The following is a 13,724-nucleotide window of genomic DNA, read 5'->3' as shown; positions in this document are numbered from 1 at the left end:
ATATTTGATTTGCATTGTAACATTGTTATGAAATATTATAGAACCAAATGCTAGCGCAAAAGACGGCATACGAGGCGGCGTTGGCCGAAGAGAGGAGATTACGACAAGAGAACGAGCAGAAGCAGGCGGCCGAGATGGCCCAGATGTACAACTACATTCGAAGTCTTTCTGTCCAAATGGGTAATCCCATCCCAGCCTTCCTTGTGGTTCCTGCTCCTAATATTCCTCCGGTGAGTATCTTGAAAACCTTTTAGTTTCTTTTGAAGTATTAGATACTTAGAGAACTTTAGACTTAGAGATTGTGACTTACATTACTCACTTAATGATTTAGGGGACCTACATATTTAGACTTGCTTAGATTATAACTTGAGAACTTGGTTTTTATCTCACCTGTAATTTACTGTCTTACATTTTTTGCAGAATCTATCGGCGGCATCGAATACGCCAGACGTGTCGCCGGGCATCTCACCGACGCTCCCACAGCAGTTGTTCCCCCCTTAATTCGGCGGCCCACCACCATTCGACGACCCACCGCAGCCATAAACTTGTTTATTTCAATATTTATGGACTTGTGAACTTCTGGATATGTATTTGTGAACTTCTGGATATGTTGTGAACTTGCAGGACTTTGCATTGGACTTCTGGATGTGTTTGATGTTATTTGTGGCTAGTTGTGATATATAATTTCTGTGATGTTTGTTGTGATATATAATGCATGTGATATATATGTTGTGATATGGGGTCCTTTATACGTGAAAAACAAAAAAAAAAGATTTGTTTGGTCACTTTGCCGTGTGCCAGGGACTAGGCACACGGCAAAGTGACCATTTGGCCAGCTTGAACAGCAAGTTCGCCGTGTGCCAAGACCGGGCACACGGCGAACTGACCATTGTTCGCCGTGTGCCAGGAAAGAGGCACACGGCGAACCTAAACAATTTGCCGTGTGCCAAAGCCCAGGGCACACGGCGAAGAGCTCTACTGCTGGGCCCCACGTGACCAATTTCGCCATGTGCCTATCCAGGTGGCGCACGGCGAAGTGGGAAATTTCACCGTGTGCCTACTTCCTGGCACACGGCGAAGTCTTCTGTCACGCCGTTAGGCTGTCGTCACGACGCCAATGCCTTTTTTTTGCCGTGTACCCTTGGATACACACGGCGAATGTGTTTGCCGTGTGCCCGATAAATGGCACACGGCAAACTAGGCCTTGCTGTGCCTAGCGCTGCCGTCGGGGGTTCGCCGTCGGCCACCGACTGCTAGGCCTTTGCCGTGTGCCTACTAGGTCTTTGCCGTGTGCTTGGTGCACACGGCGAATTAGCCAATTCCTGTAGTGTAGCATCTTCTGGGAGGGTGTGCTTTGCTTATTATCACCCTAGCTTGTCTCTTTACTTTTTCCAGGCATGAGCCCTCTTTGCTTTCTTCATTCAAGATATATAATATATGTGGTTGGTTCTAAGATTTTGCTTTTTGTATCCTTTCTCCTTTGTTTAAAGAGATTGATTATGATTACTATATACTGCATTCTGTCATGTAAACCTGTTACAGCTTTGAGTATCAAAATCGGTTCAAAGTTTCCAATAGCCAAACTCAACGTAAATAGCCACTATGGGATTCCACTACTTTGCCGTGGCAAACTATTTGCCGTGTGTAGCACACAGCAAATTCCTCACGGATGGCAAAACCGACTTTGCCGTAAGCTTTTTTTCAGGCACATGGTAAAGTTTTTGCCTTGTGTCGGTGTGGCCCACGGCAAAAAAAAAAGTGGCGAATTGCCGACGCATGGCCCATTTGTATTAATTTGTAGTGGGCTGAAACTAAAACAAGAGCAAGAAGGATTGGTCTTAAAGAAAAGACAAAGCAAGTCTTCGCTAAAAAAAAAGTGAGAGCAGGTATTTTATAGGTTTCGTCTAGCTTGTTCTCTGCTTTCTTTCAGATCTCGTTATCATCTTTCAACAAAGTTATTAGTTTGTGTCCATGTCATGCTGTCATACTTGACCTTTGTACATGTAACACAAACACATATGATCAATTTGGTCGATGTCGCTCTTGAATCTTATTTTGTCGCTGAACAGATAAACACGCAAGCGTGTACAACTCAGGCACACGTAGACTTCATGACGCTGCCGATCGATGCTGTGCTGATGTGATGATGATGGAGAGTTGGTTGGTCATCAGTGCTAGATGCATGTAGCCATGCGCCTGAGATGAAATTTTGTCTCTCCCAGCCAATGAACGACCTCCCCACATGATGAAGTTTTCGACTTTCCAAATGGCGTCAATAATGTAACGTTTCATCGTTTTTCGTTATTTTATAGCTAGGTTAGTAAGGCGGCCAGTTAAACAATATATCGGCCTTTTATTGACTAATGACTAATGATGACAAGGATTATTTCAAACAAAACACATTATTTCAATGCAGCCAGCACACATCTTGGACTATATCGGGTAGAAAACAAAAGTTTTCCTTAGCAAAGAAAAACAGTACTGTTACGATCATAGAAAGAAGCCGGCCGGGCATGCAGATGATCAAAGATTAGGGTCTCGTTTGGTTTTTTAAGTAGCTGTCACATCGAATGTTCGGATGCCAACTTAATATAAAATTAATTTCATAAGATGCAATTAGGACTCTAGATAAATCTATTTAGTATAATTAATAGTGAGCAGGCCAAAGAACACGGCTTAATAATTCCGGCCGGCGGCTTATTAATATAGGTGCCACCTGTTGACGCCGGCCGCTGCCGACGACGATGGTGAAAGGGGTCGGCTGCCATCCGCCGGAAGAGGAGCTAGGTCGAGTAGACCCAGGCCGTCCGTAGTCTGGGCACGTCGGCGCTGGTTCCGGCGCAGATCCCGGCCGCCAGCCCGGAGCTCGCCATTGATCGAGCCTCTTCCTGCGATGGCCGCGCAGACCACCGTACCGAGCTTTTGCCGACGACGTGGTCATCACCTGGCCGGCGATCAACTGTGGCGGTGTTGGCGGCGTCAGTGACGCCCTGCGCGATCGATCCCTACGCCATCATATTCGGGATGTGACGTCGCCGACTACGCTTAATTTAAATTTATCTTTGATCATCATTAAGCTGGCCAAGTAGCTATATATCTTAGCTTGTATGTTTATTTACTCTCGATTATTATATATCAGCGTGATTGACCAACATCCGCCGCTATAAAGATCTTAGTAACCTAATAATAGAGGTTAGTGTACGTGCCTGCGCGTCACTGCTGTAACCAGCTCATCCCCACCCGCTCAACACCCCCGTCCCTGGGCTCCATGTAAGCTGTCCCAAAAGATGCTGCAGCTAGGATACAAACACGACTTTGCCTCGACAATGCATCAAGTCAAGTCAATCGGTCAATTCAAAATATACCATCCATAAAGAAAATAGCCTCAATTAAACTACTACTTGTGATTTTGATGATTGAGTGATAATATAGTCTTTGGAACTGATAAGTTTGTCTAGTACATATCCTTAGATTCCATGAATGTAGTGCAACCCTTAGCAAAGCAATAATTAAAGATATAATTCAAATAAGTTTCAAAATGGACGAGTCGCAGTTTGTAATAGAGTACCGGATGAACCGATACTCTTCAATCTAAAAGCTGCGGATCAATATTGTGAGGCTGGGGACGAAATGCAAGCAGTATTGGATGAACTAGTACCTTTCCCTTCAGTACTGGTTGATCTGGTACTACTGACAGAGATAGGTGGACCAAGTGCCAGATCGTTATGCAGAGACGATCATGTTTTGCTCAGATGGATTCCTCAGGAAACTTTTGAGCTCCGAATGAACCGATACTGCAGCGAAGCAAGCATTGGACTAAGTACGTCAGCAGCAGGAATCAAGGGCTAGCAAGTCAAGCTCAATGCGACCAGATGAACCGAGCCATGCAAGTACAAGCAGAGGAGCAAGCGCTCGATCAATGACACATGCAAAAGTGGCTTTGGGCAAAAGGGGCCAACAGCTAAGTGGTTGAAAACGGGTACCGGATGAACCGATACTGGCCCTGACAGTGCACCGGATCATACGGCACTACTGTACTTTTTCTAGCCATTCGAGCAACGCCTCTTTGGGGGTTATTAGACTATATATAGCCCCCTCTACGTGTCTATTTGCAATTGCTGGAGTCTAAAGGAAGCACATACACTGGAGAAGACGTCCAAGTCAACATAATGCAAAGATGATAATATTCAAGGTATTAGCACATACTTAGAGAGTGTTTAGTGCTAGGTTAGACCTAGAGAGTGAGAGAGAAGGTGTTTCTGCTTTATACATTAGTTCTTGGAGTGAACCAACATTATAAGCTTGGTGCGTCGGCCTCTTGGAGTGACTCGCCGGCAAGTCATCGATCCTTCAGTTTTGTGTTGAGCGGCGATGACTCCAACGACCCGGCCCGAGAGAACAGCTAAGATCCACTCTGCACGTTGAGTGGACCATACCTACTAAATAACTCTTTTACCCTTTCGTCCTCGCTTCGCGCAAAAAATTCGAACCGAAATTACCAACCTTCCTCAGGCTCGTTATTTAAGTTGGCTCTCCCACCGATCGGAAAGCAAGGCGGTAGTAAACCAGCTGCTCCCGAGTGAACAGTACCCGCGCTACAGTAACCCACAAACTCAGCTCACAATGCGCCCCAGCCCGTTCGGCGCTACAGTACTATAGCACTACAGTACCGGCCTACAGCCCATGCGAAAGTGGCCCACTTAGCTCGTTGGGCCGATTCCCTTGGGCTGTCACATACACCCATCCTAAAAGATTCGACGTCCTCGTCGAACTGCGGAGCCAACTTACCCTAACGGGATAACGGGATAAAGGATCAGGATCTCCTTTCTTAGCCACGTCCCGTGCCAACGGCCCATGTGCCATGTTCGTGCATCCAGTACTAACGGTGCATTCCCGATGCCCGCGTACTGACCTACGCGCCCGCCCACATGCCGGTGGCTCCTGACCCGCACGCGCCCATACTCATGCCCGCGAACTTACGCCCGTACGTGCCCGTGAAACCACGAGAGTCGATTCTAATACCAGAGTAACGACCTGGCCCGGGAGAACGGCTAAGATCCGCCCACATGCCGGTGGCTCCTGACCCGCACGCGCCCATACTCATGCCCGCGAACTTACGCCCGTACGTCGGTTCTAATACCAGAGTAACGACCTGGCCCGGGAGAACGGCTAAGATCCGCTCTGCACGTTGAGTGGACCACACCTGCTAAATAACTCTCTTGCGCTTTCATCCTTACTTCGCGCACAAAATTCGAACTGAAGATACCAACCCTCCTCAGTCTCGGTATTTAAGTTGGCTCTCCCACTGATCGGAAAGCAAGGCGTTACTAAACCAGCTACTCCCGGTGTGCTACAGTGTTTTTTGCGTGAACAGTACCCGAGCTACATTAACCCGCAAACTCAGCCCACAACGCGGCCCAACCCGTTTGGTGCTACAGTACTACTGCACTACAGTACTAGCCTACAGCCCACGCAAAAGTGGTCCACTTAGCTCGTTGGGCCGATTCCCTTGGGCTGTCACAATGACAACCCTGTATGGGGACGAGGAGACTCCTTCCTTGGTCTAGAAACTCAAGACGGTGTCAAGGTGACCAGTGGAAGGGAGAAGTAAGCTTTGCCTTTGTGGCATGCTTCTCATCCGGTTTGGCGAGAGCCTTAGTGGTGAGCTCAAGATCTTGACCGGGAGAGACTTGGTGACTGGGAGCATATCCTTGGTGGAGCTCCAACGTGGAATAAGGGTGGCGTTTGGCTACCGATACCACGGGATAAAATTATTGTGCCTGAGTTTGCATCTCTTTAACCCACTCATTTATGTTTCCGCATTTTCTTCTTTTAAATTATGAGTCTTTATTTTCTTAGAGTAGTTCTTTGCTAGGTTTAGATCTATGTTGCAAAACTCTTGTCGGGTGATTGGGATCACAGTTGAACCCTAGTTGCACATTTAGATAGCATGGTATATTTTGTGTAAAGTAGTGGAAGTTTTTTGTTAAAATTTTTAGTTTGCCTAATTTACCCTCTTCCCCTCTTAGATGTATGAGCACCAATTCCTTCACCAACTAACTATACATATAGGCAATAGGATGGTACCATACTACCATTACATTTTTTTTTCTACAACGGCATGCCCTGTATGTTCATATTTTTCAAATTACTAATGTCGATCCATTAACCCTTACTTCTAGGCTAATAATGAAATAGAATTGTTAAATTACATTTCGCAGACCTGTCAATATTATGAGCTAATATTCATACAATATTTGGTGCCATTTTCACAAACCACCACTATTTTGGGCTACATTGTATTAAAACTATAACTTTTTTTATCATTCCTCTTTCATGGTCATCAGAGCGGGCCCACATGTAAACATGTTCATAACAAGCTAGGCCCCCACGTCAAATTTATGAGCTATCATGCACTGGCATGTCCGTCATCAAATGGAGTAGTTATAAAGTTGTAGTTTTGTGAGAAGGAAGTCCAAAACAATGGCAGGTTTGTGAAATTGGCACAAAATGTGGCAGGTTTATAACCATTAGCCAGAGATATTGATAGGTTTGTGAAATTCATACTAAGTTTGTGAAATTCGTACTAAGTGTTACAAATTCGTGGATAAATTTGGAGTCAATACTAATCAAATTGTTTGTCTTTCCTCTCCATCTCTCATTGTTTATATCGTAACACAATATGCTACCCGAGGAAAAACATAATACTCCTATACCTCTGTAATTTTTATCCCTTAGTGGTAGACTTTAGTTATCTGTTATTCTTTATGTATTTATATACATATTCATTGTTTTTTCCCATTGCATCTCACCTTTTAGTGTATTTGACATGTGTTTTGAAACTTTAGCTTGAGCTATGTGTTTGACAAAAAAGTCAATATGCTTATTACTAATTCTTGTATATATGTTAATGTGGTTGAGAGTGTTTTTTTTTTTTTGGCGTGCCTAGGCCTGTGCCACCGAGATGCTTAATTATTAGCCATACGATAGAATGCTCGCGCTGGAGATTAATTGGGAGAGGCTAATAGAAGTTAACGAAGAGCTAGGCAAAAAGCACCCTTGGAACCTTTTGGGTACGGGTACGGGTCTACAGTATGGGTAACCTACTTCTCTTGTTATTGCACCCGTGAGCAGCTTGCTGAAAAATGATGTCATCAGGAAAGCTGTGCCAGTCGTGGCGCACCTAGCGCCTCCCAATGTGGCATCGGGAAGATTGACGGAGGAGGCTGTAGATGAAGAGTGAGCTGAGGTCGGCGAGCACCCCAATCTTATGTGTGCGCCAAGAGTGTAGACTTAGATTGTGTTAGAGTATTGGTGGATTTGAGGTGGACAGGGTTTTTCTAAGTCTATATTGGAACAAAACTTCTAGAAATCAACGGTGCCTGTAGCAATTTTTCTATGTAAAATACTAGGAATCATTTTGACAGAATCTATCTCCTAGGAAATAACTAGAAATAGATTTGGACAAAAGCTATTTCACTGGTAGAAGTGGACCTACAATAGCGATAAGAATGAAGGAGAAAAAAAGAAAGAAGAAATTATGTAAGCGTGGATAGAGAAAATAATGGAATAAGAAGATAAAGATAAAAGAAGATTAGTGCACTGACAAACGGAGGCCAACGTTGTTGAGTGGGAGGCACCTGTCGTATAAGGGCCCAGGTTATTTTCCGTATGCGGTCTTGCCTGATGACACTAGCTATGCTTCGTATTACTCTAGTGACTCAGGGCCCGTTTAGTTCGTGAAAATTTTTCTACAGTATTTATCACATCGAATTTTCGAATATATACATAGAGTATTAAATACAGTTGAAAAAAATAACTAATTACACAGTTTAACTGATTACGACGAGATGAATCTTTTAAGCCTAACTAATTCATGATTAGACATTAATTATCAAATAATAACGAAAGTGCTACAATACCAAAACCTAAAAAATTTCGCGAACTAAACACAACCTCAGTGTCTAAATATGTAACAACTCGGTCCAGGAAAACACCTAAGATCCACTTTCTATGTTGAATGGACCACGCCTATTAATTAATTTTTCTACGTTTTCATTCTCACTTCGCGTAAAAGGTTGCAACCAGAGTTAACAGCTTTCTGAGACCGGCCTTTTAAACTGGTCTAGATCGCTACCGACTTCCGGTATGGGACTAAACTCGTGACACTACCGTATTTCACGCTGCTACTACACAATACAGCTACAGTAACCGAAAACAGCCCAGCTTGCACTGCTAGCCCGCTGGACTTTCAGCCCCTAAAACTAGGCCACTGGCCCATAGGCTGGGATGTCACGTATACCCACACTAGTCAAACCATTGAACCAGCTTATCTATACGGGACAGACGACTAGGATCTCCTCTCGTATCCACATCCGTGCATCCAGTGCCAACGGCGCATTTGCTATGTCCGTGCGTCCTGTGCCAATGGCGCATCCACGATACCAGCGCACGAACCCGCCACGCCCCGTGCACCATGCCCGCACCCCTGACCCGCACGCTCCTGTGAAACCGCGAGAGTCGGCTCTGATACCACTATAACGACTCGGTCCGAGATTACAGCTATGATCCACTCTACATGTTGAATGGACCACATCTATTAATTAACTTTTTTGTGCTTTCATCCTCGCTTCGTACAAAAAATTATAATCGGCTTCCCACGTTTTTTTCTCGTTTCGCACAAAAAATTACAACCAGAGTTAACAGTTTTTCAAAACCGGCTTCCAAGCTGGTCTGAATCGATGCCGACTCCGGGCGCTAAACCTGATGCTACAGTGTTTTGCGCCGCTACAGTGCTTTGGGAGCAGCACAGGTCTCCGTGTTTCATGTTGCTACAGTACCTGACAGCTACAGTATCTCAGGAGCAGCCCAGCTCGCTCTGGCGTTACAGTAACTCGTCGCTACAGTACCATGCTAGCACTGCTCTTTGAAATTGGCCCACCAGCCCATGGGCTGGGATGTCACAAAATATTTCTATTTTTATTGGACGTGTCTTATTATGATTATAAACATGTAGGCTACAAAATAGGATTCTAATTAGTAATAACTAGTTAGATTATCGCACTTGTAGTAAATATAGTTACATGATCTTTTGGCTCTGTTATTGCTTTTCATAAAAAGATAAACCATAAATAGTATGTTGGACTCACATGTTAATGAGTCATATTGGGCTTCCTATATGTGTAAAAAACATGTTAAATGAATTTTTGGCTCTGGGCCACTATTGTTTTATGTGAAAAAATAACAATATAGACTCGTGGAACCTATCTATCAGGAAGCGAATATTGACGGGACCCACCTATTGTGGGGCCCACCTAAATCAGTGGCCCCTATGGGCCCACTATCGTGGGGGCACCTATTGAGCTCTTGTGTGGGCCAGTATCATGGGGCCACCTACAAGTGGGGCCCGCAAGGCCCACCTGTTAGTAGGTCCTGTGAATAGTTGAATATGGGATCATAAATAGTACGGGGACCCTTAAATTGCTTCAAAATTTGAAACTTTATTACTACAAGGTCTTAAGCAAGATCAGTATATGAAAGAAATTAATGCTAAAACGTTAAGCTATAAAACCGTGTCAAACCAAATCAAAAATTGCTATATGGTCCTACCACTAGATGGGATCGAGGCTTGTACAACATTATAACTATGCAAGCAAGCGGGCCAAAGAACGCGGTTTCCAAAGAACACGGCTTCCACATGGAAGGCGCCAGTAATGGTGGCGTGCAGGTCGTGTCCCGGCGTATGGTGCGCCCGTTCACATCGCCGCCGATGGCGAACGGGAACGGCTGCCATCCGGCGAAGGAAGAGATCGAGGTGATCCACCTCACGCCGTGGGACCTACGCCTGATCAGCATCGACTACATCCAGAAGGGCATCCTCCTGCCCAGGCCTCCGGTCTCCGGCGTCAGCCTCGTCAACGCCCTCCAGTCCTCGTTCGCGCGTGCCCTGCGCCTGTTCTACCCGTTCGCCGGCCGGCTTGCCGCCGAGGAGCGCGGCGACGGGACCGTGTCCGTCTTCTTGCGGTGCACCGGCCAAGGCGCCGAGTTCGTGCACGCCGTGGCGCCGGGGGTCGCCGCCGCGGATATCGTCTCCTCGCTCTACTCGCCGTCCGTGGTCTGGGAGTTCTACCCGCTGGCGCTGGTTCTCGGCGCCGACGCCGCCATCGGGGCGCTCCCCGTGCTGGCCGTCCAGGTCACCGAGCTCGCCGACGGCGTGTTCGTCGGCATGACGTTGAACCACTCCGTCGGCGACGGCACCGCCTTCTGGCACTTCTTCAACACCTGGTCGGAGATCCACCGAGCCGGCGGCGGCGTTGGCGGCATCACCAGCGACCTGCGCGGCGGTCTCTCCACGCCGCCGCCGGTGCTTCAGCGGTGGTTCCTCGAGGCCTGCCCCGTGCCAATCCCCATGCCATTCAGCAAGCTGGAACACATCGTGAGGCGATTCGAGCGCACGGCGGTGCAGGAATGCTTCTTCACCTTCTCCGGCGCGAGCGTCAGGAAGCTCAAGGCTCGGGCGAACGACGAGATGGCCGGCACTATCACCGCCGCCATCTCGTCGCTCCAGGCGGTCCTGGCGCACCTCTGGCGAGCCGTGTGCCGCGCCCGCCGCCTGCCGCCGGAGCAGGGCACGTTCTACTCGGTAGTCGTCGGGTGCCGTGGGCGCGTCGGCGGCATACCCCCGGGCTACGTCGGCAACGCCATGGTGTTCGGCAAGGCGGTGGCCACCGCCGGCGAGATCGAGGCGAAGGGGCTGGGGTGGACGGCGTGGCTCCTGAACCGCGCGGTGGCGTCGTTCGACGAGGCGAGCATGAGGGAGTCGCTGGAGCGGTGGGTCCGGGAGCCGGACTTCACGTACGTGGGCAACCTGTCGTCCGGCGGCACGGCGCTGGTGACGGGGAGCTCGCCGCGGTTCGACGTGTTCGGGAACGACTTCGGGTGGGGGAAGCCAGTGGCCATCCGGAGCGGCGCCGGGAACAAGGTCGACGGCAAGGCCACGGTGTTCGAGGGACCGGAGCGGGGAGGGAGCATCTCACTGGAGGTGTGCATCGCGCCGGACGCGCTGGAGAGGCTCGTCGCCGATGAGGAGTTCATGGACGCGGTGAGCATGCCGGCGTGAGGGCAACGGTACGGTTGACCATGCATTAATCGCTTGCATGTGCATGTAGTATGACGCCTAAACTGTTGATCAGGAATCTACTCTCGTGGTTCTTCTGGTTTGCCTAGTTAAACATGTGTAAGTGTGCTTTTTCTTGCAGACTACCCAAGGTGGGTTTGGGAAAAATCCGGAAGGTTCTCGATGAAGTCCACTTACAATAAGTTATGTAGTAATGAATCTGGGTGCCATACACGATGATTTGGAAATCTAAGATTCCCTTGAAAATTAAAATTTGGATGTGGTTGATTGAACACAATGCTATCCTTACTAAAGATAACCTCTCTCGGAGGAACTGGGTTGATGATAGTAAATGTGCTTTCTGCAATGGAGATGAAACGATCCTTCACCTGTTCTTTGGCTGTGACATGGCAAAGTATGTGTGGAGCCTTGTGACATTTGTTATAGGGGCTGATAATCGCCCTAGTTCTTTTGATCAATACTGGGTCTGGATTGACAGGCGCCTAGGGAATAGAAAGCAGTTCTTTATGGTTGGCTTGGCAGCCATTTGCTGGGCTATTTGGAAAGCGAGAAATGCCTTTTGTTTTGAGAAAAAACTAACCCGCCTACCTACAGAAATAATCTGCTCAGATAGTTCCTTTGTAACATACTGGGCAGGACTGCATAAGGAAGACGACAAGAAGGAGCTGGAGCAAGGTGCTGAGGCCCTCATGAAGACGGCACTACAGTTCCATCCTCAAACACAGGGAGAAGATGCTGGCGTGGTTCTACTTTAGTAAACGCCTGGGAAAGTTTGATGGACGCTGGCTACTAGGCTGTCGTTTTTGTGCATGTTGCCCTGCGCGGCAGTTCTTTCTTACCGTTTTCTTTTAGCTGCTGCGTCTGTTCTTGCTAGAAGTACTGTCGTGACCTGCTCAGATTAGCTAGCCTCTCCATGGGAGGGAGGATTTCTTCTTTTCTATTCTGAACCTTGAAACTCTGTAATTTCGTTGCTTTTAGTGATGAAATTCGGGCTTTGCCCATGGTGGAAAAAAAAAGTGTGCTTTTTCTTTACTAGTTCTTGCATTGGAGTCAAACATTTTGAAAATATATATGAAGTCAAGGTAGTGTTTGAGGACGTGTCGCCATGATTGCTAGTGTTTGAGGGTGGTGTTTTGGGTCAAACCATTGGGTCAGGCGCTGTGATTTGCCGTGCAAACCCAAAACAAAAAATAGGACTGATGCTTGATGGGTAGTTGGGCGATGGAACTCGTCGACCCACCTGCAGCCTGACAATATCTAACATATGCCGAGAAACGTGCTTTTACTTTGCTGCCATGAACACCCAAATCAAAGTCTTAACAAGTCAGAGGACAGTGCAAGGTACAGGAAGCTAGGTAATGCAGTAGCTTGCTCGATTTCAGAGCAGAGGCTTGGAGCCACCATGGTCAGTGGGCAGTGTCTGTGCTGACCAGGCGCACGGCGGAATGTATTGGTACACGCGTGCATTTGAATTCTTCCCTATAAAGTTTGTAATAATAGTCGCGCGCGCTGAACTGTTGTTCCTTGATCACGTTATTATCTGGTGCATCACTTTAGTTTGTCAGGCTCTGCTGTCATCATATGTACAGTCAGCTTCAGAAGTTTCAGCCTCGAGAGCTGATGTACGGCCACAAAGCAGTCATATATATACGGCGATAGTCCTTATCCCCAAAAAACCCGAGGCTAGCCATGCAAACGACTACCGCTCGATCTCCCTGCAGAATACCTCCATCAAAATCTCTTCCAAAATTCTTACCACCAGGGTCAAGCCCTTCATCCCCTACCTTACTCATGAAGACCAATCCGGCTTCATCAAGGGGCGTAGCATTTCTCAGAACTTTGCCTATGCTGCTGACATTATTCAAACGTGCCACAAAAGGAAAACACCGGCCATCATCCTCAAGTTAGACTTCCGCAAAGCCTTTGATTCTGTCAACTGGCGGGCCCTTGATCTTGTCCTTGAGGCCAAAGGCTTCCCTCTGCTTTGGCGTGAATGGATCCGGGATCTCTCCATCTCAAGTCAGTCTGCCGTCCTTCTAAACGGGAAACCCGGGCGTTAGATTCAGTGCCAAGAGGGCTGCGCCAAGGTGACCCTCTCTCCCCCTACCTCTTTATCCTCCTTGCGGACACCTTGCAGCGCCTAATCCTTCGCGCTTCCCAGCGCCGCGAAATCTGTCACCCTCTTGACCCCTCACTTCCCTACCCTGTCCTACAATACGCTGACGATACTCTAATCATCCTACAAAGGGGACCTCGGGCAATTAACTTGTCTTAAGGCAATCCTTGATGCTTTCTCCTCCTTCTCTGGCCTCCAAATAAACTTTGAAAAGAGTACCTTCGTCCCTATGAACCTCTCCGAAGCTCTTGCAGACCAAATGGCGGCTCTGCTTGGGTGCCAGGTCTCCTCCTTTCCCTAGCCTTACCTTGGACTGCCACTTACTCCCACGAAAATTAGATTCTCTGACCTCCAGCCCCTGCTTGACCGCTTTGATAACTACTTTGCGGGTTGGCGGGGTCACCTCCTCAACCAGAGTGGCCGCGCCGTCCTTGTGCAAGCAGTCCTCTCTAGCTTCCCTATCTACGCCAT

At 47.7% G+C, this 13,724-nt stretch overlaps 1 protein-coding gene across 3 annotated transcripts; it reads left to right on the top strand.

The window, feature by feature from the left end:
• Positions 1-9,644: 9,644 nt before the first annotated feature.
• LOC120679972 (uncharacterized acetyltransferase At3g50280-like) lies at positions 9,645-12,153 on the top strand. 3 transcript variants are annotated; one of them, XM_039961622.1, is made up of 2 exons: positions 9,645-11,101; positions 11,774-12,153. In XM_039961622.1, exons 1-2 carry the CDS (start codon positions 9,647-9,649, stop codon positions 11,828-11,830), a joined length of 1,512 nt encoding a protein of 503 aa, XP_039817556.1. In that variant the 5' UTR covers positions 9,645-9,646; the 3' UTR covers positions 11,831-12,153. The 3 variants fall into 3 exon arrangements, with proteins under 3 accessions (XP_039817556.1, XP_039817557.1, XP_039817558.1); XM_039961623.1 differs by having other exon boundaries at positions 9,645-11,127; positions 11,774-12,143; XM_039961624.1 differs by having other exon boundaries at positions 9,645-11,127; positions 11,259-11,857.
• The last annotated feature ends 1,571 nt before the right edge of the window (positions 12,154-13,724 follow it).

Source organism: Panicum virgatum, chromosome 6N (genome assembly GCF_016808335.1).
Source record: "Panicum virgatum strain AP13 chromosome 6N, P.virgatum_v5, whole genome shotgun sequence".
Taxonomy (NCBI): domain Eukaryota; kingdom Viridiplantae; phylum Streptophyta; class Magnoliopsida; order Poales; family Poaceae; genus Panicum; species Panicum virgatum.
The sequence above is the reverse complement of the archived record's forward strand: the minus strand, read 5'-3'. Positions and strand labels throughout refer to the sequence as shown.